Raw genomic sequence first — 25989 nt, 5'->3', positions numbered from 1 at the left:
TCACCTCCCTGACCAAAGCCCTTCTCCCCCGACTGCTCAGTTTGACCGGGCGGCCAGCTCTAGGAAGAGTCTTGGTTGTTCCCAAACATCTTCCATTTAAGAATGATGGATGCCACTGTGTTCTTGGGGACCTTCAATGCTGCAGAAAGTTTTTGGTACCCTTCCCCAGATCTGTGCCTCGACACAATCCTGTCTCGGAGCTCTACAGACAATTCCTTCGACCTCATGGCTTGGTTTTTGCTCTGACATGCACTGTCAACTGTGGGACCTTATATAGACAGGTGTGTGCCTTTCCAAATCATGTGCAATCAATTACATTCACCACAGGTGGACTCCAATCAAGTTGTAGAAATATCTCAAGGATGATCAATGGAAACAGGATGAACCTGAGCTCAATTTCGAGTCTCATAGCAAAGGGTATGAATACTTATGTAAATAACGTATCCGTTTAAAAAAAATTTTTTTATACATTTGCAAAAATGTCTAAACCTGTTTTCGCTTTGTTATTATGGGGTATTGTGTGAAGATAGCTTTAGATTTTTATTTATTTAATCAATTTTAGAATAAGGCTGTAACGTAACAAAATGTGGAAAGATACTTTCCGAAGAGTACTTTCCGAAGACACTGTAAATCTACAGAAATAATACAGATCCGGGTTCTGTTGCATGTGAGTGTTTGTTTAATAGCCTACTGATTCCGTGAGCACCAAGCCTCACGTAACGACATGTCAAGTAAACAATTTCACAAATTCGGCTTGACACTTTTTTTCATCTCTGGTATTATTTATTTTCTAATTTACCAGATTTATAATAATAATTTATTGATCTCCTTATTTGTATTATTAATTATCATTATAATAATAAGTAATGTCATTATCATTAGTAGGCTTAGTATAGGAGCCTTGTATAACTACCATTGAGCTGTAGGCCTAAGAGTGAATCCTGTTTAGTTTTAATACCGTAACTTACTTAGGCGTATATTTCAATACTTATTTAGGCTACTGTATCAATCATTCATTCGTTCAGGTAATCACACAGCATTCGAGTCACTCATGATTTGAAATGCAATCAAGCATTTTAGTTTTAAAATAAAATGAGCCTTGAATAATTAGCTTAAACAATAAATAAACCGTTCCATTTAGGAAATTGCATTCACTTAATTTTCATTCATTTAAATTTGTACATTTAGCAGACGCTCTTATCCAGAGCGACTTACAGTAGTGAGCGCATATATACTTTTGTACTTTTTCAAACTGGTCCGCCATGGGAATCAAACCCACAGCTCTAGCGTTGCAAGCGCCATGCTCTACCAACTGAACCACATGCCATTTCACGAATGAATGTGACTGTTTTTAGTCTTTGCTGTAATAAAGGCTTAACCAAAGAACGTTACAGACTCTCTGGTACTAATGTATTTAGAGTCGTTTACATTGTTCTAAACGGTGAGAAAAATTATATTGTAATCTATACAACACCTGTTTGGCACACATAATATGCAAGTAGCGCTTGCCGCTTAACTTATTTGTCTTGATCTCCTGTATTTTCCACAACCAGTCAAATTTATTCTACACATAAGTTGAAAGTTGACAAGCAACTAGGAAATGTGCCCTAAAAAGACATTTCTAGCATGGCGACGATCCCATTTCCTCTGGGAATAAGTGTTCAGCGAGATAGTCGTCGCAGCACGCTTGAGATCACGCTCGAATGTCAGATGAGTGTTGGATCCGTCCAATTTGGCGCGATGAATGCAAATATTTCAAATCAAAATGGTACATTTTCAAACGGTGCCCCCCCATCTGACTTCCCCTTTACCTCATGAGCAACCAGTAAACATTCCCCCGTTTCAAATATAATTGTCACTAATTTATTGATGTGATTATGATATGCTATAGGTCAGGCCTCATTGGTCACGTGCATGCAATGCATACGTGTCATGTAAAGAGCGCAAGGGTTGAGGGAATGGGGAATATTTTTCCTAAACAAATTAGGGATTTCGGTAACAAACCTTTTCAGTCAGAAATGGCTCAAAATTCAAAAAAAGGCTCTCGAACATCTGAGCTCTCTTTGTTGCAGGTGCATGGCAACAGTTGAATAAGATGAGAATGAAGAAGATACCCGCACACTGCTCTTGCTAGCATCACTGCTCTTTATTAAGCTTGAGGTAAAATCGGCCTCAAGGCCTTCGTCAGAGCTTTTGTGAGTGTTTATAATTTGCACCCTTATGTAGACATTGCTCCACCCACATCTGTTCAATGCATCCAATAAATGGCTGTAATTATGTTGCAGCTTAAGCAACACGGACAGCGCGATAAACACCGTCAATGATTTCAGAACAATCTGATATGGTGAGTGTCGAAACCCTTTTTCTTTGTGAGGTTGAAGGACCCAGGGTGGTGAAAGTGCATGGTGATGAGCTTGATGCTCTTTTCCAATAAATATCCAGGGTCTTATTCTGGTGACATGATGATCGATGTTTGGCTGCCGTTTGAGAAATAATCGTGCTCTTTTTTCCATAATAATCCCACAAGACAAATTTGAGACATGAGACATTTTGTTGGTGCTACAGAATAAAAATGTACCTGCTTGTTATCATAAAATAACACAGGTGCACTCTCACTTCAGTGAACATACAGATTGTTACGTTCCCACAAGACTAACTCAAAATGTCACTCACAAAGGAAAATCACTGACAACCAAAACAAAAACAGAAAGGGGTTCAAAAATGGTTTTTGAAAGGCACCCATGTGAGTCTCCACTGAAAGTTGACAAGCAACTAGGAAATGTGCCCTAAAAAGACATTTCTAGCATGGCGACGATCCCATTTCCTCTGGGAATAAGTGTTCAGCGAGATAGTCGTCGCAGCACGCTTGAGATCACGCTCGAATGTCAGATGAGTGTTGGATCCGTCCAATTTGGCGCGATAAATGCAAATATTTCAAATTAAAAATGGTACATTTTCAAACGGTGCCCCCCACTCCCTGAAACCCCCGCCGCCACTGACTAGCTTGTCACACGAGACGTGCATTGTTGGAAAAGAGCTCTCAAGTAAGAATTTCACTGTGCTGTTTCACACGGTTGTTTCCTGTGCACATGGCGAATAAACTTTGAAACGTTAATGATGTTTCTCCTCATATCGCAGGCGTTTTGATTCAGTGTCGGGAGGTGTGCTTGTATGAGGCTTAAAGGTGCTCGCTCAACCACTGACAGATATTTCAGGAGGAAGAATGCACCTTTAATGAACACCTCATAAGACACAAGACATCAAAGGAGGAGGCCTCAGAGTGGCTAGGGAAGCCACATGCCATACACCCACTTTGTATTAGCGCAATACTATGCTACACAGGGACTGCATGAGGACCTATTAAAAGATACAGTAGTTATAACTTGTTCATCTCAAATGTTGGCTTGAGTGTTGGCTGTATGGTTCATATACACATTATATAATATTAATTTACTTATTATTATGAAAGCACACATATCCAGTTTTAGGCACTAGGCTTATGAGGTGTTCTTTTCCACACATTCGGAAAGTATTCAGAAACCTTTTTCCACATTTTGTTACATTACAGCCTTATTCTAAAATGGATTAAATGTATAGTTTTCCTCAATCTACACACAATAACCCATAATGACCAAGCAAAAAAATTTTTTTTGCAAATATATAAAAAACTGAAATACCTTATTTACATAAGTATTCAAACCCTTTGTTATGAGAAATTGAGCTCAGGTGCATCCTGTTTCCATTCATCATCCTTGAAATGTTTCTACAACTTGATTGGAGTCCACCAGTGGTAAATTCACCTGTCTATATATAAGGTCCCACAGTTGACAGTGCATGTCAGAGCAAAGACCAAGGTCAAAGGAATTGTTTGTCGAACTCCGAGACAGGATTGTGTCGAGGCACAGATCAGGGGAAGGGTACCAAAAAATGCCTGCAGTATTGAAGGTCCCCAAGAACACAGTGGCCTCCATCATTCTTAAATAGAAGACGTTTGGAACCACCGAGATTCTTCCTAGAGCTGGCCGCCCGGCCAAACTGAGCAATCGGGGGAGAAGAGCTTTGGTCAGGGAGGTGACCAAGAACCCGATGATAACTGAGAGCTCCTCTGTGGAGATGGGAGAACCTTCCAGAAGGACAACCATCTCTGCAGCACTCCACTAATCAGGCCTTTATGGTAGAGTGGCCAGACGGAAGACACTCCTCAGTAAAAAGGCACATGACAGCCCACATGGAGTTTGCCAAAAAGCACCTAAAGGACTCTCAGACCATGAGAAACTAGATTCTCTGTTCTGATGAAACCAAGTGAACTTTTTGGCCTGAATGCCAAGCGTCACGTCTGGAGGAAACCTTGCACCATCCCTACGGTGAAGCATGGTGGTGGCAGCATCATGCTGTGGGGATGTTTTTCAGCGGCAGGGACTGGAAGACTAGTCAGGATCGAGGCAAAGATGAACGGAGCAAAGTACAGAGAGATCCTTGATGAAAACCTGCTCCAGAGCGCTCAGGGCCTCAGATTGGGGAGAAGGTTCACCTTCCAACAGGACAACACTCAAGCACACAGCCAAGACAACGCAGGAGTGGCTTTGGGACAAGTCCTTGAGTGGCCCGGCCAGAGCCCGAACTTGAACCCGATCGAACATCTCTGTAGAGACCTGAAAATAGCTGTGCAGAGACGCTCCCCATCCAACCTGACAGAGCTTGAGAGGATCTGCAGAGAAGAATGGGAGAAACTCCCCAAATACAGGTGTGCCAAGCTTCATACCCAAGAAGACTCAAGGCTGTAATCACTGCCAAAGGAGCTTCAACAAAGTACTGAGTAAAGGGTCTGAATACTTATGTAAATGTGATAGCCTGTTTTTTTTTATACATTTGCAAAAATGTATAAAAAACGGTTTTTGCTTTGTCATTATGGGGTATTGTGTGTAGATTGATAAGGGGAAATACTATTCAATCAATTTTAGAACAAGGCTGTAACGTAACAAAACATGGAAGAAGTCAATGCAATTGCTTTTTTGCTTTTTCTCATGGGCAGGTGTGCCTATTTCTGTCCAATGAGGTAATTACTTCACAATATTTCCATGGATTTAGAGGACCCCTTTTCACAAATGGTATAGGTCTAATACAAGTGGGCAGAAATTCAACTCCAAATTCATTAAATGTCATGATATAAATTCTAAACTAAAAACTGTGCAATTTCCCAGATGCTATGACATCAAATCTCCAAATGAGAACACATTTCGCTAATGATTTTTGCCTCTGAAAACAAACAGTCATGTTCGATATTAAGCGAAGCAGCCATTTTTGTTTTATGGCACTCAGACCCCATTAACCCTGATGACCATATTAAAAATGTCAAGGCACGGTGATTTGCTTTGTCTTGGACACCCAGCTCAAACACTGCCAGTAAGAGGGCGTTCTGTTAAAAAAGGTGGGCTACAAATCTACTTGACTTCCTTCCTCCAAGGGATCCATTTCTCAGAGACCAAAGCATAATTAAATGAGTAGCACTGAAGGTTATGAGCACCACTTCATGCAGGGAAAACAACTATGTTCACTGAATTTGAACTAGTAGAAACTTCTATAAAGAAATTCCACCAACACTGCAATTAATTATATTCAATATTCTGCACGTGTCAAATGGAAAAACTTGAATAAACAGAGCTGGAGGCCCTTCATAAGACCACTGTGTGCAGCTCACCCTGCACCAACATAAATAGCATGAGCACATCTACTGCTGCTAAGCTTCCCAGTAAAGCAATGAAAACAAGTAAGCATCCCAGAAGAAAGGTGCTCAAAATAGCCCACATAAACATATGTAGCTTAAGAAACAAGGTTCATGAAACCAATAATTAGCCTAGTAACAGATGACATACATATTCTGACTATCTCTGAAACTCACTTAGATAATACCTTTGATGATACAGTGGTAGCAATACAAGGTTATAACATTTACAGAAAATATTAAAAATGCCAATGGTGGTGGTGTTGCGGTTTATATTCAGAACCACATTCCTGTAAAGATTAGAGGATCTCATGTTAAATACTGTTGAAGTAATATGTCTACAGGTTCATCTGCCTCACCTAAAGCCCATTCTTGTGGGAAGCTGTTATAGACAACCAAGTGCTAACAATTAGTATCTGGATAACATGTGTGAAATGCTTGATAATGTATGTGATAAAGAGAGAGGTATATTTTCTGGGTGATTTAAATAGACTGGCTTTCATCAAGCTGCCCACTCAAGAAAAAGCTTCAAACTGTAACTAGTGGCTGCAACCTGGATCAGGTTATCAGTCAACCTACCAGGGTAGTTACAAACAGCACAGGAATTAAATTGTCAACATGTATTGATCACATCTTTACTAATGCTGCAGAAATTTGCTTGAAAGCAGTATCCTGACCCATCGAAAGTAGTGATCACAATATAGTAGGCATATCTAGGAAAACCAAAGTTCCAAAGGCTAGGCCTAATATAGTGTATAAGAGGTCATACATTAAGTTTTGTAGTGATTCCTATGTTGTTGATGTAAAGAATATTTGTTGGTCCGTGGTGTATAATGAGGAGTAACCAGACGCTGCACTTGACACATTTATGAAATGGATTATTCCAGTTACTAATAAGCATGCACCAATTAAGAAAATGACTGTAAAAACTTAAATCCCTGTGGATTGAAAAATTGTATGGTTGAGAGGGATGAGGCAAAAGGAATGGCAAATAAGTCTGGCTGCACAACCAATTGTCAAACATATTGCAAATTGAGAAATCATGTGACTATACTGAATAAAAAGAAGAAACTACACTATAAAACAAAGACAAATGACAAAGAAAGATAGTAAAAAGCTTTGGAGCACCTTAAATGAAATTTTTGGAAAAGAAATAAACTCAGCTCAATCATTAATTGAATCAGATGCCTCATTCATTCATCACAAAACCAACTGATATTGCCAACTACTTTAATACTTTTTTCATTTGCAAGATTAGCAAACTTAGCCATGACATACCAGCAACAAACGCTAACACTACACATCCAAGTATATCTGACCAAATTATGAATTTTGAATTCCGTAAAGTGAGTGTGGCAGAGGTGAAAAAAGTATTGTTGTCTATCAACAATGTCAAGCCACCAGGGTCTGACAACTTGGATGGAAAATTACTGAGGATATTAGCAGACGATAAGCAGTGCGATAAAAACAACAGAGTTACATATGGGGTAAAACAAAACATAGTCAAAAATACAACAGAAAATATATATACAGTGTGTGCAAATGTAGCAAGTTATGGAGGTAAGGCAATAAATAGGCCATAGTGCAAAATAATTACAATTAGTGTTAACACTGGAATGATAGATGTGCAAGAGATGATGTGCAAATAGAGATTCTGGGGTGCAAATGAGCAAAATAAACAACAATATGGGGATGAGGTAGTTGGGTGGGCTAATTTCAGATGGGCTGTGTACAGGTGCAGTGATCGGTAAACCGCTGACAACTGATGCTTAAAGTTAGTGAGGGAGATAAGAGTCTCCAGCTTCAGAGATTTTTGCAGTTCGTTCCAGTCAATGGCAGCAGAGAACTGGAAGGAATGGCGGCCAAAGGAGGTGTTGGCTTTGGGGATGACCAGTGAGATATACCTGCTGGAGCGCATACTACGGGTGGGTGTTGCTATGGTGACCAATGAGCTAAGATAAAGCAGGGATTTGCCTAGCAGTGATTTATAAATGCCTGGAGCCAGTGGGTTTGGCGACGAATATGTAGTGAGGACCAGCCAACAAGAGCGTACAGGTCACAGTGGTGGGTAGTATATGGGGATTTGGTGACAAAACGGATGGCACTGTGATAGACTACATCCAATTTGGGATATGCATAAGCAGTTAAGGAACTCATTATCGTGTGTAAGCCTTATTAAAAGCTACAAAAAGTGTCAGTGTTCAACCTTAGCATGTGTTGACAATACAACACAACAGATTAACCGGAATGAGATTAACACTCACGGTTCGCCAAAAATAACAATCTGAAAGCCACGCCCCTACTAAGCCACACCTCCAGTCTTCTGATCTGACCCGGTGGATCATAGCTCAATAACCCAGCATCAACAAACCAATTTAAAGATAAAAATATGTTGTTTGTGACCCAACTGGCTGGGTGAAAATAATCAACGTGAGTTCAGTCCAATATTTTTCCCAAATTTGTTTTGTTTTTAAACCCAGCATTTTTTAGAGAGTGTAAGAGCTAGACGTACTCTTAAGCATTTATGTCAAAGCCCGGTGATCTAGCAGTGACCTCTTTCAACATCATCACTCCATTTATGAGACCAATACAACGGCAATGATGGCCTCCATTTTGTGTCACACACAGCCCTTCAATTTCTTGTCAGATCATGAAGGGGGGGGGGGGGGGGGGGGGGGGGGAGTGGTGATGATACAGAAATAAGATGAGGGTTTGGCACCATACTGTGAGCATCAAACGCCCTGAGAGCATCAAAAACCTGTTTCCCTTTTCTCAGCCAGCCAGTCTAAAAATGAAACGACAGCAAGAAAATCATCATTAGTAACATTGGGTGCAGTCTAATTATTTGGCAGTTGCTTCTGGGTTGTGTTCCTTACACAACAAAACAGAAGAAAAACTGACAAACAGGAAGGTAATAGCAATAAACACTTATTTTTCATTCTCCGTTGCTTGCCCTAATGAACACTGCCCTATATCATCCTATAGCACTACCAGACATGGTATTCGGGCAGACGTTTACTTTATGAAACGTGTTGTGCTGAATAACAATCTGTTCCAACCACCGAGGGAGAAGCTCATCATGATGCCCTTCAAATTCAGGCAATTTCAGCTCACCTCTCCCCTGTCCAAATCTGCCTGGTTACAGGACAAAACAAAATCAACCCTCAACCAGTTGCAAAGGCCATAAAGTCCCATTACCCCAACACCCCAGGTGGTTAAATCACTGAATGTGCCATGGACTTCAACCTCTTCAGTTAACCACCCCCATCTAATGTTCTCCACTAAGTCCGACCGCAATTTAAAGATTACGATTGAGAATTTTCTTGATGGATCAGCATGGAAATAGCAATTGGTGAGATCAGGCAGATTACAGAGATTCTCTCTGGGAATAGGCCACAACGTGTTGAACTAGAGCAACCGGGGGGGAAACAGAACCTCCTGCTATGTAAACCCTATATAGAGGATAATGAATGGGCTTTATGGTTTTAAAGCTATCCTGTGAATAGGTAACATGTAATGTGGTGCTGTCCTCAGGCTGTCTGTCAACTGGTTCACAGCTGTTGGGGTTAAGAAACCCTAGGTCATGGAGAGCCATAGGTTGTGCCCAGCAATAAAACACCAGATTCAACCAGGAAACCAATGCTACATGACTTCCAAAATCAAAGTCAGTTAGCTTGGCTGACTTATTTGAATGGTTAGGCCTCTTGTCCTAGAGGTGTGATAAAATGTAAGTGTTTCAGGAGGGGGTTGGAGGGAAGTCCTGAACCTATAGTGAACAAAAATATTAAAACACAACATGTAAAGTGTTAGTCCCATGTTTCATGAGTTTAAATAAAAGATCCCAGAAATTTTCCATACGCACAAAAAGCTGATTTATCTCAAATTGTGCACAAATTTGTTCACATTCCTGTTAGTGAGCATTTCTACTTTGCCAAGATAATACATCCACCTGACAGGTGTGGCATATCAAGAAGCTGAGTAAACAGCATGATCATTACACAGGTGCACCTCGTGCTGGGGACAATAAAAGGCCACTCAAAAATGTTTTGTCACAATACAATGCCACAGATGTCTCAAGTTTTGAGGGAGGATACAATTGGCATGCTGACTGCAGGAATGTCCACCAGAGCTGTTGCCAGATAATTTAATGTTCATTACTCTACCATAAGCCGCCTCCAACGTCATTGTAGAGAATTTGGCTGTAAGTCCAACCGGCCTTACAACCGCAGAGGGCCTAGGGCTCTGGTCAAAAGTAGTGCACTATGTAGGGAATAGGGTGACATTTTTCAGACTACTGGCGGCCATCTACCCCCCAAACTACAATTTCAACATTTCCATAATTAATACTAGAACCGCTAATGCAGTATTTAATTAATTTTTTTTATCTGCCATTTTTTGAAGTCAGTCCTTGAATTTTCCTAAATAAGTCTATATACAGTGAGGGAAAAAAAGTGTTTGATCCCCTGCTGATTTTGTACGTTTGCCCACTGACAAAGAAATGATCAGTCTATAATTTAAATGGTAAGTTTAGTTGAACAGTGAGAGACAGAATAACAACAAAAAAATCCAGAAAAACACATGTCAAAAATGTTATAAATTGATTTGCATTTTAATGAGGGAAATAAGTATTTGACCCTCTTAAAGGGAGTGCTCCTAATCTCAGTTTGTTACCTGTATAAAAGACACCTGTCCACAGAAGCAATCAATCAATCAGATTCCAAACTCTCCACCATGGCCAAGACCAAATAGCTCTCCAAGGATGTCAGGGACAAGATTGTAGACCTACACAAGGCTGGAATGGGCTACAAGACCATCGCCAAGCAGCTTGGTGAGAAGGTGACAACAGTTGGTGTGATTATTCGCAAATGGAAGAAACACAAAAGAACTGTCAATCTCCCTCGGCCTGGGGCTCCATGCAAGATCTCACCTCGTGGAGTTGCAATGATCATGAGAACGGTGAGGAATCAGCCCAGAACTACACAGGAGGATCTTGTCAATGATCAAGGCAGCTGGGACCATAGTCACCAAGAAAACAATTGGTAACACAGTACGCCGTGAAGGACTGAAATCCTGCAGCGCACGCAAGGTCCCCCTGCTCAAGAAAGCACATATACAGGCCCGTCTGAAGTTTCCCAATGAACATCTGAATGATTCAGAGGAGAACTGGGTGAAAGTGTTGTGGTCAGATGAGACCAAAATCGAGCTCTTTGGCATCAACTCAACTCGCCGTGTTTGGAGGAGGAGGAATGCTGCCTATGACCCAAAGAACACCATCCCCACCTTCAAACATGGAGGTGGAAACATTATGCTTTGGGGGTGTTTTTCTGCTAAGGGGACAGGACAACTTCACCGCATCAAAGAAACGATGGACGGGGCCATGTACTGTCAAATCTTGGGTGAGAACCTCCTTCCCTCAGCCAGGGCATTGAAAATGGGTTGTGGATGGGTATTCCAGCATGACAATGACCCAAAACACACGGCCAAGTCAACAAAGGAGTGGTTCAAGAAGAAGCACATTAAGGTCCTGGAGTGGCCTAGCCAGTCTCCAGACCTTAATCCCATAGAAAATCTGTGGAGGGAGCTGAAGGTTCGAGTTGCCAAACATCAGGCTCGAAACCTTAATGACTTGGAGAAGATCTGCAAAGAGGAGTGGGACAAAATCCCTCCTGAGATGTGTGCAAACCTGGTGGCCAACTACAAGAAACGTCTGACTTCTGTGATTGCCACCAAGTACTAAGTCATGTTTTGCAGAGGGGTCAAATACTTATTTCCCTCATTAAAATGCAAATCGATTTATAACATTTTTGACATGCGTTTTTCTGGATTTTTTGTTGTTGTTATTCTGTCTCTCACTGTTCAAATAAACCTACCATTAAAATTATAGACTGATCATGTCTTTGTCAGTGGACAAACATACAAAATCAGCAGGGGATCAACTACTTTTTTCCCCCTCACTGTAAACACAGCCATATTCAGAATCTTAATATCAAACAGAACTGGAGTTTTAGGAAGGCATGTCATTTTGTGGTTTTTCCCCGTTGCCCCACTTCCCAATAGTAGGGCCTGCTCTGCTCCTTCTTCAGACAGTTGAAAGTGCAATGCCCAGCTGATAACCACCCCGACATATGCCACGAAACTGAACCTAAACTATACAAAAATAACAGATGAAATAAATTAAAGTACAGTATGATGGGGAGTATGGTTGAGTTGATGAGCAAGGGGAAGCGAACGATGCATAATTATGTAATCACCAATTGTGAATGAAGGGCAGGGTGGCCCATTGTATTGTATCCATTCTAATTATAGGCCTAATCTTAAAATGGTATGTTACCTATATCAGTTCACCAAATCACAGCAGTCTTATCAGTCTACTCTGGCCTACTTGGAGTAGGCTAAACAGTGAGAGTGTGCGTAATTGTACATGCTGAACTGCTTTCAATCTCTGGGAAAATATCCCCATCGGGCAGCTGGTGAGCAAGTGTCAGAGAGTGTGGTGATGAGGCTTGTGGAACCTTACGTTGGGAAGGGGAGAAATGGACAATTTCTTCATTTCATGGTCATTGGCAAGTTGCTTGCAAAGAAAACAAGTCTGGCAGGCACCATGAACAAAGTGAGACGGGAGCTCTATCCCCCTAAATAAGGCACCTGCACAGCCATTGTGGTAGAAAGGTGCTGAAGAACGACAAGACAACGTGACACAATAAGGAGAAAACCGGAGACTATTATGCACTACAACCAAACAAAGGTATGTGAAAGTCTGTCAAGCAAGGGAAAGTCACAAAAACGGTAAACTGTTAGGACAAGGGATAACAGCTCAATGAAATCCAACTGATGCAATTGCGTGAAGATGCACACAAGCTGACAATAATTGACTGCTGTCATATCTACACTTATATTAATTATAATGCCTTTATTACTTTTGTGCCGAGTTTCACTATTTATCAAGGCCACACTAATGATGTTTAGGCTACTGATATTATCATTTGATCACGCTCAATTTGACCGTGTGTCTTGGTGGTTGGGGTATTTTATTTTATCGTTATAAAAATTGTTCCAACGCATTGTTTCTTACTTGTAACAAAGGCACTCCACCAATAAAATTGATTTAACACTTGAATTTTGTGATAAATTGTTTTGTTGTTGTTTACATTCAGCCTACAGTAACAAACTAATTAAAATGCTATTGTGTTATTTGAAATAAAATACTAATCGTATTCTAAACGTTACCCAAGACGTTCATAAACACAACCAAATTATTATTTTTGCGATAGCATATATAAAATATATTAATTACACTGTTAGAATGTTGCAGTCCATCGAGGCCCAGCGGTTCTAGTGTTTAAAAAGCATAGATTAAAAGCCTAAGGAAAAACATGGTTGTACTGTTATACAGTGCATTCAGAAAGTATTCAGACCCCTTGACCTTTTTCACAATTTTTTTACATTAGTCTTATTCTAAAATGGATTAAATTGTTTTGTTTTTTCTCAATCTACACACAATACCCCATAATGACAAAGCAAAACAGGTTTTTTGAAATTGACAAATGTATTTTGAAAAAACAGAAATATTACATTTCCATAAGTATTCAGACCCTTTACTCAGTACTTTGTTGAAGCATCTTTGGCAGCGATTACAGCCTCGTGTCTTCTTGGGTATGACGCTACAAGCTTGGCACACCTATATTTGGGGAGTTTGTGTGCTTAGGGTCGTTGTCCTGTTGGAAGGTGAACCTTCACCCCAGACTGACGTCCTGAGCAGGTTTTTAATCAAGGATCTCTTTGTACTTTGCTCTGTTCATCTTGTCCTCGATCTCCCAGTCCCTGCCGGTGAAAAAAATATCCAAAGCATGATGATGCCACCACCATGCTTCACCGTAGGGATGGTGCCAGGTTTCCTCCAGACGTGACACTTGGCATTCAGGCCAAAGAGTTCAATCTTGGTTCCATCATACCAGAGAATATTGCTTCTCATGGTCCGAGTCCTTTAGTTGCCTTTTGGCAAACTCCAAGCGGGCTGTCATGTGCCTTTTACTGAGGAATGGCTTCCGTCTGGCCACTCTACCATAAAGGCCTAATTGGTGGAGTGCTGCAGAGATGGTTGTCCTTCTGAAAGGTTCTCCCATCTCCACAGAGGAATTCTGGAGCTCTGTAAGTATGGCCATCGGGTTCTTGGTCACCTCCCTGACCAAGGCCCTTGTCCCCCGACTGCTCAGTTTGGCCAGGCGGCCCAGATCTGTGCCTCGACACAATCCTGTCTCTGAGCTCTACGTACAATTCCTTCGACCTCATGGCTTGGTCTTTGCTCTGACATGCACTGTCAACTGTGGGACATTATATAGAAAGCTGTGAGCCTTTCCAAATCATGTCCAATCAATTGAATTTACCACAGGTGGACTCCAATCAAGTTGTAGCAACATCTCAAGGATGATCAATGGAAACAGGATGCACCTGAGCTCAATTTCGAGTCTCATAGTAAAGGGTCTGAATACATTTACATTTAAGTCATTTAGCAGACGCTCTTATCCAGAGCGACTTACAGTTAGTGAGTGCATAATTTTTATTTATTTTTTTCATACTGGCCCCCGTGGGAATCGAACCCACAACCCTGGCGTTACAAATGCCATGCTGTACCAACTGAGCGACATCCCTGCCAGCCATTCCCTCCCCTACCCTGGACAACGCTAGGCCAATTGTGTGCCGCCCCATGGGTCTCCAGGTCGCGGCCGGCTACGACAGAGCCTGGATTCGAACCAGGATCTCTAGTGACACAGCTAGCACTGCGATGCAGTGCCTTAGACCACTGCGCCACTCGGGAGGCTATACTTATGTAAATAAGGTATTCGTTTTTTATTAATTTCCAAACATTTCTAAAATCCTGTTTTCACTTTGTCATTATGGGGTATTGTGTGTAGATTGATTAAGATTTGTATTTATTTATTCCATTTTAGAAAAAGGCTGCAACGTAACAAAATGTGCAAAAGGTCAATGGGTCTGAATACTTTCCGAATGCACTGAATATCACGTTGGTAGAATCGCAGCAGGTTTAAAAGCTGTGGCTTCAGGCTGGGGACACTCAGTTGACAGAGAGCGCCTTGGGGGGTAGGAAACGAGAATATAAGCTTCACCGAGATGACTGAGGGATTGGGCTTGTGTCTGGCAGCGGTCTGGCTGGTGAGGGTGCGTGTGTCGAGGGGGCAATTGAGCATGAAAGACAACAGATGACCTCCTGGTTTAGTGCAGTTTTAATGCAGCAGCACGGCACACAATTGCACGTCTCCAGTCACAAGGGAGAGGGATACCTGGGTAATTCAGTGTGGGGTCAAACAAAAACAGAGGTGTTTTCTTGGTTGAAGAAATTTGACAGAAACAGTGAGGGACTACCTAGGCACTTATAATGATATTTGTTCAATTAGAAACAATAATTTTCTATTTTCAAAATGTTCATCTGTGTGCCCTAATAAACACAACCCTGGTGGTTCATTATCATTAAATATTTTATTTCAAAACATCAGGTGGTTACAAGTGGGGACAGTCCCTGCTGTGTATCTGCAGAGGGACTAGGAAATCTCTCACTGATTCACAAAATCTTGACGAAAGGAGAAGTTGGATTTACTGGGTAAGTAGGGAGGGAAGGAGGTAGAATGGGGAATGGATATTGTGAAAAAGGGAGAGGTTTGGAAAGCTGTCACAAACATCTTATTCATCATCTAAAATAGTCGATATGACAGAATCTGTGGTTTACTGATGGAAAAAGCTTACATAAATACCATGTAAAAAAACGTAAACACTAAAACCGAAAGAGGTATGTTCCAATGAGAGACTGGAACAGTGGAGTGGTGGATGTGGTCCTGGGGAGCTACAAGGAGTGCAGGTTTTTGTTAAACCCCAGCTTTAAATAACCAACTTCAAATAATCGATGTCTTGGACCTTGATTCCTCAGGTGGTTTAGTAATACGCTGGAACAAAGCCAGTACAGACCCAGTACAGCTCTCCCAGGACCAGAGTTGGAGATCCCTTAGGCCCTGGTTAAAAGTAGTGCACTACATAGGGAATAAGCTGCCATTTGAGACTCAGTGACGAGGTAGACTACCAACAGACTACAAAAGCGGGCGTATCGATAGGGGCATTTGCAGCTACCGCATTTTCACTTTCAAAAAGAAGTAAACAAACAAGAGCACCTCTCTTGCTCCCAACTTAATCATACACACCCACCCCCCCCCCCCATCCTCTCACAAGTCATACATTTTAAAAAATTAAGTCACCCTACCAGAGTCGTTCTCAGAATCCATCTTGTCGACTAGTGAGTAACTTGCAGCGAGGGGAGTGGTTTGCATAGGGCCTGGCTGGTAACTACACCTCCAGATTTTTCCCCCACTCTCTCCCTGTGAGAGTCTCAGCTTTGACCTTGCAGTGCTTCGGTTCTCCTCGCTAACAGCAGAAGTGCTGAACGGTGCAGGTAGCAGCACTGCAGTAGCAGCCTAGCCGGGGTGGCTATGGTGGTAGTTCCCTACTGTATGCCCTCATTGGACAGCTGCAAATGTGCAGTAGCTCAAACAAACACGACACACAAGATGCAGGGCTGACTCATTACTGTGCAGGCGTTTAGAACTGAAAATATTCAGTGGCTAGTTTTGGACTCGGTATTTGGCTGAATTAGGTGATCTGCAGGTTGCGTGGGACCGGTCCGGTTTTCAAGTAGTAGAGAACTTGGCTTCTAATAATAATAATAATAATAATAATAATAAGCCATTTAGCAGACGCTTTTATCCAAAGCGACTTACAGTCATGCGTGCATACATTTTTTTTTTTTTTTGTGTATGGGTGGTCCCGGGGATCGAACCCACTACCTTGGCGATACAAGCGCCGTGCTCTACCAGCTGAGCTACAGAGGACCAGGGTGTGTGTGTGTGTGTGTCAAATTAACAGCAGACCCAGGTGGCTAAAAGGCAGTAGATGCACTTCTATTCCCATCTACTCAGCACAATAGCCCAGCCTGACACTGATTTGAGTCCTAGGTGGCATTGTTAGAGACCGTCCTTTACCAGAGCCCTTCGATGTTTCTCTTCCAGAGATGTACATTGAGGATAACTGTTTGATTTCATAGTTGTAAAACCTGAGACCAGGGTTGCATTCAGCAGGCACAAACAGGAGAAACTGTTCTGATTTAGAGAGGTTTGGGTGCTCTCACATTTCGTGTTACGGAATGTGACCAGTCATCCAGGTGTGCAACACTACTGGGGTGTACTCATTAGTGCACAACGTAGAAAAACATTTTGCAACAAAAATGAGTTTCTTAAATGGACAAATTCAGGTAGGTCCCTCCCCGTTTAGGCTTGTTTGCTTCAGTTTAATTCCAAGTGCATTTTTTATTTATACAAACAGGGAAATCCCATTGAGACCAAAGCCTCCTTTGCAAGGGAGCCCAACACACAATAATGACAATTCCAACGCAATAAAAACATACAATATTTACAAGCAATTTAAGAAAAGTAATCAAATAGCCGTCTGAACTGCCCTAGCGGCACCAAAACATCCACCTTTAGAGAGTTCTGGACATCATTCCACAAGTAAGATGCAAAAAAACGCAGATCTACCCAACTCCGAAACGACCGAAGGGATTTCCAGAGTTAGCCATCCCGGTGATCGGGTCTGGTGACTCGTATGTCTGTAGTTTGCCTAAAAATCTGAAACTGATTCAGGCCTACACTTGGGAAACCAGGATCCTGTTCAGTAAGGCGCAGTAACGTAAAATAAAAAATGTCTTATCTAACAAGTTCAGGTAGTACCTCCCCATTTCAAAATATTTCTTACCTACTAGTCACAACCCAGATGTGTGTGTGGACTTGATAATAATAATAATAATAATATGCCATTTAGCAGACGCTTTTATCCAAAGCGACTTACAGTCATGCGTGCATACATTTTTTTGTGTATGGGTAGTCCCGGGGATCGAACCCACTACCTTGGCGTTACAAGCGCCGTGCTCTACCAGCTGAGCTACAGAGGACCACATTGATGGAGGACCTTTGATTCATTGATTGAAGGACCTGTAATTAATTGAATCACTGACTACCAGGAAGAGGAGAAACCCAGTAGACACTGCACTACCTGAAGTATTAATAGTGTGTAGACAGATCATAGTCTGCCCTACAAACAAACGTTTGACAAATCTTACAGGTTTTGCATACAGCCTTCTCAGAAAAACAAGTTTTTTACATTTTCTATGAACATACCTGGGTCCTGCTCAGTAGGCACACAAAGGCTCAAACTGAGTGAAGCTGAGAGGTACTAAGTTTGCTTCAATAAGAAACACTTGTTTCCGATTGATAAATGAGCCCCTAGACATTTTCCATTCAAGAACAATTGCTCCATTTATGCAATGACATCCCCTTTACACCAAGTCCTTGAATGCCATACTCCTTGAAGTTTGCAGATGTGTCAAAACACTATTAAGCTCAAAACCTATTTTGTTTTATCCTTTTGTGTGTGTACTTTATTGTATTTATACGTTGGATATCACTTTTTAAAAAAGGAAAAGTTCAAAAATCACTGGAGGACATATTTAACCATTTGGGAAAATGCTACACAGAACCAAGATCAGTGTCTAGGCCAACTTCACCCTATCCCCTCTATTTGTGCAGTATATGGACATGCCCCTATTAGAGAGCAAGAACAACTAGACCACATATGGCAGGGAAAAATCTTATGTGGAACAAAGTTGCCTCTCTGACATGTAGTTCCATTTGTGACATGTCTATTTGCAAAGCTCCACACCATTTGCATACTGAAAGTGGACCTGGCTTGCCTCCCAACATGTATACGGGTTGTTTGCACTGCCTTAAATACTCCACTAAATGGATGTCTATCTCAATGACAATGCCACATTGGAACACGAGCCTTCAAGGTTGTGCATTCACACCGGTTGAAGAATCCAGTCTGTATACCCGATTCGGACACACATCACATTTGGAAATGAGTGAGATAAGAGTTACAGATAAAAAGGGAATGTTAGAAAACAATCCAAATTGTCATCTCTATCAGTCTTCAGTGTAAACAAGGCCCTCGTCTGTGGAAACCAATTAGGCCTACACTTCGAAACAGGGAACATGTGGAGCTCTCAGCTGAACAATAGTGTGCAGGGAAAAAAATGGGAAGACACACAAAAAAAGTACAGCACTGCACAAATCAGCGGAGGATGCAGTGCTGCTGAGCCTTTTTTAAATTTTTATAACTCCCCCAGCTCCAGTCAAGCCTTGGCGGACATAATGGCAACGGTTTTGTCCTAGATAATTACTTAATTTAGGTGGTTAACACTTTAGGTGTTAATGAGTAGATAAATGGCTTCATTGACACAATCTCAAAATATCCCTTTAATATGGAGGAAATTACAGCCATTGGCGGTAATTACAGGGTTTTTTCTGTGTAGAGAATTCTTAGGCGGGGCGTCTAAGTGGTAATTTTCAGTTTCAGTGTCAACTTAAATGACCCAAACCAGATAGAACGCAATCAGAAGAGATATTGAACACACACAAACAGTCCCAGTCAAAAGTTTGGACACTCCTACTCATTACAGGGTTTTTCTTTATTTTGACTATTTTCTACATTGTAGAATAATAGTGAAGACATCAAAACTATAAAATAACACATATGGAATCATATAGTAACCACCCCCACCCCCCCCCCAAAAAAAGTGTTAAATCAAAATAGATTTTAAATTTGAGATTCTTCAAAGTAGCCACCCTTTGCCTTGATGACAGCTTTGCACACTCTTGGCATTCTCTCAACCAGCATCATGAGGTAGTCACGTGGAATGTATTTCAATTAACAGGTGTGCCTTGTTAAAAGTTCATTTGTGGAATGTATTTCCTTCTTAATGCGTTTGAGCCAATCAGTTGTTGTGACAAGGTAGGGGTTGTATACAGAAGATAGCCCTATTTGGTAAAAGACCATGTCCATATTATGGCAAGAACAGCTCAAATAACCAAAGAGAAATGACAGTCCACCATTACTTTAAGACCTGCAGTCACAAAAAACATTAAGCGCTGATGAAACTGGCCCTCATGAGGAACGCCACAGGAAAGGAAGACCCAGCGTTACCTCTGCTGCAGAGGATAAGTTCATTAAAGTTAACTGCACCTCAGATTGCAGCCCAAATAAATTATTCAAATCAAAATGTTATTTGCCACATGCTCCGACTACAACAGGTGTAGACCTTAACCAACTTACAAGCCCTTAACCAACAATGCAGTTAAGAAAAACTAAAGTAAAAAAATAAAATAAAGCTAATCGTTAAAGAGCAGCAGTAAAATAAAATAACAGTAGGGAGGCTATATACAGGGGGTACCGGTACAGAGTCAATGTGCGGGGGCACCGGTTAGTCAAGGTAATTGAGGTAATATGTACATGTGGGTAGAGTTAAAGTGACTATGCATAGAATATAAACAGAGTAGCAGCAACGTAAAAGTGGGGGTGGGGGGGCAATGCAAATAGTCCGGGTAGCCATGATTAGCTGTTCAGGAGTCTTATGGCTTTGGGGTAGAAGCTGTTATGAAGCCTTTTGGACCTAGACTTGGCGCTCCGGTACCGCTTGCCATGCGGTAGTAGAGAGGACAGTCTATGACTAGGGTGGCTGGAGTCTTTGACAATTTTTAGGGCCTTCCTCTGACACCGCCTGGTATAGAGGTCCTGGATGGCAGGAAGCTTGGCCCCAGTGATGTACTGGGACGTACGCACTACCCTCTGTAGTGCCTTGCGGTCAGAGGCTGAGCAGTTGCCATACCAGGCGGTGATGCAACCAGTCAGGATGCTCTAGATGGTGCAGCTGTAGAACCTTTTGAGGATCCAATTTGTAAGTCGCTCTGGATAAGAGCGTCTGCTAAATGATGTAAATGTAAAATCTGAGGGTAGGGGAGGGAATGGCAAGCAGGGATGTAGCTCAGTTGGTAGAGCATGGCGTTTGCAACGCCAGGGTTGTGGGTTCAATTCTCACAGGGGGGCAGTATGAAAAATAAAATAATGTATGCACTCACTAACTGTAAGTCACTCTGGATAAGAGCATCTGCTAAATGACTAAAATGTAAATGTAATGTCAAAAAAACACATTTACTGGAAGAACTGTGCAGATAGTTTATGCGACCACATTTTCCAAAAACTCTTAAATATCAGCTCCAAATTAAGATTCAAAGTCGTCTGCAGAAGGAATAGGGTGTCAGCTATGACATGACACCTTGAGTTTGATTTTTATTTTATTTTGGTGGATTTACATCCGGTAACGGAATTACATCATGGGTCCCTGATCTGTAGTATACAGAAATGCATAATTATGGATATGAATATCATGGTCTTCATGGTGATGTATCCTGAATAGGTACACAAAAGGTAGAAATAGGCAATATCCTTATTTTGCATATTAGGGTAATATTGTACACACTGGCTACTATTCTAATAAGCTCCGCCCCCAAACAAGACCACATTTGGTTGGTTCAGACCAAATCTGAACCAATCATAGATGTCTATGTTTCACAAGTTGGGACATCACAGTAAAGTAGACATGTTCAGTACGGTATATTATACTGTACTCTAGTGTGCTGTACCTTTCTTTACTCTACTGTACTGTCCAAACTTGTGAAACATAGTCGCTATGATTGGTTCAGATTTGGTCTGGCCAGGGCTAACTGACCAAATTTCAACTACTTTTTAACGTCCATGGATGTCCAGTGTTGGTCGGTGAGCATGCTTGTTTCAATAAATGGAAATAGGGTAGGTGGCTGGTCTCAGTAAGAGAGGTGACGTTAACTGGAGAGCGGGAAGAGAAAGCGAGATCGGCAGAGCGAGAGAGAGAAAGGGGTTGTCCAGGCTATTTCCACAGTCTTCCTTTGACCACCAGTCGACAGAGAGAGAAAGAAAACAGTTATGAGCTGAACATAATATTATGCCAGTAGAAGGGAGGGCAGTAACAGGTAACCCAACTGTGGTTTGTGACTACTATGATTATCCATTGACTTATTATGAGTTGTAATCACTTAATAATTCATAAACAACTTTGATATCAGTAAAAACACTAACAAATTGGTAGGTCTACCTTTACTTGTTACTTATGTGAACTTTCATTATCCTCCCTCATGATGAGAGACATTAAAAAAAAAGAAATCTTAAAAATGTGGGTTTTTGGTAACGGAATTACATTTCACCAGGCAATGTTTCTTGAGGCAAATAATTTCCCTAAAACGAAATATAAGTGTTGATATTAGTTGGCAGGGGTATTTACTTCAATATTATTGTGTTTTGATGTATTTCTAATACCCTTTAAGACTTTTTCTGGTAGATGTTGTCTAATACCCCTTTTCCATCTGTTTGACCAAAAATCAAAGCCTTTGCTTATTCTTAATTTTACAAATGGAAACATTTATATATGCCTTAATTTCAAAAAAGATATATAGACTCGTAGCTTTCATTTGACATGCTCCTATGAACTTCACGTTGGTGCTCATGGGTCCTTTTAGATGGAAATGCCCAGCTGCTAATGACATCAGATTTACCATAGGATAATTATATAACAGGCAATGGTAAATTGGGTCTCTGTGGACAAGAACTGCCTTTGGTGGCAAACAAGAATGTTTCAATAGTTCATTACCAGTTACAGGCAGATTTACTGACATACTTGGAATGCCTGTACTGGTCCATAATATAAGGTGCTGCCCAGTGTGAAATAATGTAGGCTACACAAACAAGTGCTAGGGACAGCATAATAAAGCTTCACAAATATCATAAATGTGCCAAATCAAAATGAAATCAGGCTACAGTAATACATTCTTTAATTATGTAATTTGATTGATTGAATACCATCACCTGTAGACTATTGTCAATAATGCATCTTAATCAAAAACCATTCCTGGCTCAAAATCGTGAAAATATATGCATGTGTTTTAGATCTCCTCACATGGCTCATGATGAAGCTAACTTAAAGAGTGGTTTACTGACAAGTTAGGGCTCTATTCAATACGTAGCACTGAAGATCCGCTTTATAGAGCAATTGACAATTAAAGGCAATGTTCCCGCTGTTGCGGAAATTACCTTCAAATTTGAACATATTTCAGCTATAGGGCCACACTCTTTTCACGCCACATCGATACAAAGTGATTTTCGTAGCAGTTTAGGAGAGCATTTTCTTTAACCCTAACCGCAGTCTCCTAACCTGCTACATTAATTATCCTAACCTGCTACGAAAAAGTCACTTTGGTATCGAAATGGCGTGAAGAGCGTTTCCCTTCAGGGATACCGATTGAATCCAGCCCTTAATCTTTGACCTAGACCCAAGAACGTGCAAACACTGCCACTGTCAATCAGAAACCTGGCCTAATTTTGCGCCTAGCGTTTACCTTAAAAAATATAAAAAAAAGAATGTGTCATATTGCCCACAGTCCTAAACGCAGTCTTCAAGTCAGGATACTGACAAATAATTCAAACACCACAATTTAATTTATACAGGGCTAATTCCACCAATGCCTATAGAATCTGTCATATTTCAGTTGAGTGAACACACAATGTTGCGACACACGAACGACGCAACAGAGCGATTTCCTTGTGAACCTAAGAAATGTCTGCACGATTTGAAACATATTGATGGCCCTGATAATTCCCTCAAAATCATGCTTTGAACACCTTTTGATGGGCTAATGACTGATTGTGAAATACGCTATGGGTTGACCATGCGAGCCCCTTCGTCAATTTACCGCTGTTGACAAAAAGTACCAAAACCTTTCAATTCAAAACATTATTCAAAAACAATCACATTGCTTACCCGCTGGCATTCTTCTGCTAAGGTACCGCAGTTCCTCTGACGTGGGCAGCGATTGATTTTTTAGTTTTGCTACATGTAGCTTGTATCGTCCGTATTCTCCGAAATCGCTGCTCCGTCACTTCATCAAATTACATTGAAAGAGGGTCGACCAAGGGCACACTGTAACATTAAATCATGAACATGAGTTCAGTCGTAAATGTGTTGGGTAGGCTAAATTCAATGTTTATTCGAAAGAGTCTACGTCTTAACATCACCTACATACATGGCACTATGATAGAATATAACGTAACCTACATTCACCTATGGGGGAAAAAAATAAATAAATAATCCTCGGTGGATTCGAATGTCACGAACATTTATATAGATTCTAACGTATGTTGTTCAACCATACAATGTAACAGTCGAAGGCTTTGATGGTTAAATACCTGTAAACTGCGTGGATTAACCCCTAACGATTAGGCTACAGCTTCCTGTAATAGGGCTGCTTTACGTTGAGGGACAACACGGAAGTAGGAGTTGCTCTTGAAGCGAAATGTCACCTCTTCGCTCCTAAACTATAGAAATTATTACATATTTCTCTGTTTAATAGGGGAATATAGGTATATGGCCAGTTAGTTATTCTTAACAGACAATTATTTGAAGGGGACTGTCACGTTTGCTTATTGCCATCAATCAATAAGGAAGTGTGACCTAAATTAGTCCCTCCCACTAGTGCCAAAACTTTCATACAGGATCCATGTTCATGCATGATAAATTGCTTCACACTGAGGGCTTTAGGACTGGAGATCTCTGGAGATATACAAGGGTATATTTTACTTTTAGACAGCTATGTGACAATAACTTACAACCAAGTAGTTATTTGTGGATGTGTCAGGCGTGATACTTCACAGGCAGAGATTCGAAAATATACAGTAGTTCAAACAAATAACTAATTGACAAGAATAATTTGCACTGACTCATGATGCCATTTAAGGTATTGGACAAATGCACATTAGTGACGAAAATAACTCTCCTGGGATTTCAGGTTGAATTAGGTTGGCGTGTGTGTGAGAGAATGTTTGTGGTTGGCTTAAATGGAAATAAGTGTGTGCGTGTACTTGCGCGTGTGTGTGCGTGTGAATCTGCACGCAGAAGTGTTTAGTTGAGGATCGATTGCTTGAGCATTTCATCCCGTGGCCACAGGGGACAAGGGAGTGTTGTAACCCTTTTTAAAGCTGCAGGGCTACTTATGACTTTGCCACATGTGGTTAAAACAATGCCCATAGGAGAGATTGTTAATAAGTGTTTTTGAAGGGATCAGCCTGAGGAAGGCTCTGTGCAGATCTACTCATCTCAATCACAGAATGAGTAGTCATTTGAGTTAGAAGATGATTTGTAGATCAGTGATTCTGCGCAGCCTGACTACAACGTAGTCTCAAGCATACACAACGACTGTCATTTTAGCCTGCCAATGATGGACAAACAATGGTCACTGCTCTTTGGTATTAGTCCAAGTTCATTTTTGTAGGGCCTATCAATTACTTTTACAAAAACGATAGCCTATCGATGTAGAGGTGAAGTCGGAAATCAGCATGATAAAGCGTGTGAAAGTCTCCTAGAGGGACTGCTTTTTAAGCTGTTAAATGCATTTGCTGCCCAGTCCAATGGACTTATCTGTGATTAAAAGCTTTTATCCCACAGATGGCATCCCTAGCATCTGTTAAAAGAGACTAACTGACATGCCTCAATACCATCGTTGAAGACAAAATGATCCTATTTCTGCATGAATCTACCACATTTTAGAACTTTCCACATACACGTTACTGTAAATGTAAAAAATAAATATAATAAAAACACCATCTAGTGGTCAGAACCTGGTAATATCAGGATGTAGAATGTAAACCTAACAGCTTAAATGGCAAATGTCTCTGAACAGGGGGGAAAAAAACATCACCAAATTCACTGAGAATACATTACATAGGATAAAAAAACAATACTCTGAGCCGCAGCGCCATACTACTTGTCAAACACCTTCCTAATATTGAGTTGCGCCCCCCCTCCTTTTGCCCTCATAACAGCCTCAATTTGTCGGGGCATGGACTCTACAAGGTGTTGAAAGGCAGTTTATGAGGCGTTATGTTGTGGGGGTGCTTTGCTGGTGACACTGTCAGTTATTTATTTAGAATTCAAGGCACACTTAACCAGCATGGGTACCACAGCATTCTGCAGTGATACACCATCCCATCTGGTTTGGGCTTAGTGGGACTATCATTTGTTTTTCAACAGGACAATGTCCCAACACACCTCCAAGCACTGTAAGGGCTATTTTACCAAGAAGGAGAGAGATGGAGTGCTGCATCAGATGACCTGGCCTCCACAATCCCCCAACCTCAACCCAATTGAGATGGTTTGGGATGAGTCGGACGGCAGAGTGAAGGAAAGGCAGCAAACATGTGTTCAGCATGTTCAGCATATGTGGGAACTCCTT

At 41.2% G+C, this 25989-nt stretch overlaps 1 protein-coding gene across 2 annotated transcripts in view; it reads right to left on the bottom strand.

Moving 5' to 3' along the window:
• efr3a (EFR3 homolog A) overlaps positions 1-24028 on the bottom strand; it is a 289375-nt gene extending 265347 nt beyond the window's left edge. For both annotated transcript variants that reach the window (XM_084139708.1, XM_084139709.1), the window contains exons 1-2: positions 23948-24028; positions 23523-23681 (exon numbers count right to left, since the gene is read on the bottom strand). In XM_084139708.1, coding sequence (XP_083995834.1) covers positions 23523-23532 — 10 coding nt within the window. In that variant the 5' untranslated portion in view covers positions 23533-23681; positions 23948-24028. The remainder of the gene's footprint in view (positions 1-23522; positions 23682-23947) is intronic.
• Between the last annotated feature and the right edge of the window lie 1961 nt (positions 24029-25989).

This window comes from Coregonus lavaretus (assembly GCF_964263955.1).
Source record: "Coregonus lavaretus genome assembly, chromosome: 23".
Taxonomy (NCBI): domain Eukaryota; kingdom Metazoa; phylum Chordata; class Actinopteri; order Salmoniformes; family Salmonidae; genus Coregonus; species Coregonus lavaretus.
Note: the sequence above shows the minus strand (reverse complement) of the source record. Positions and strands in the feature narration are given on the sequence as shown.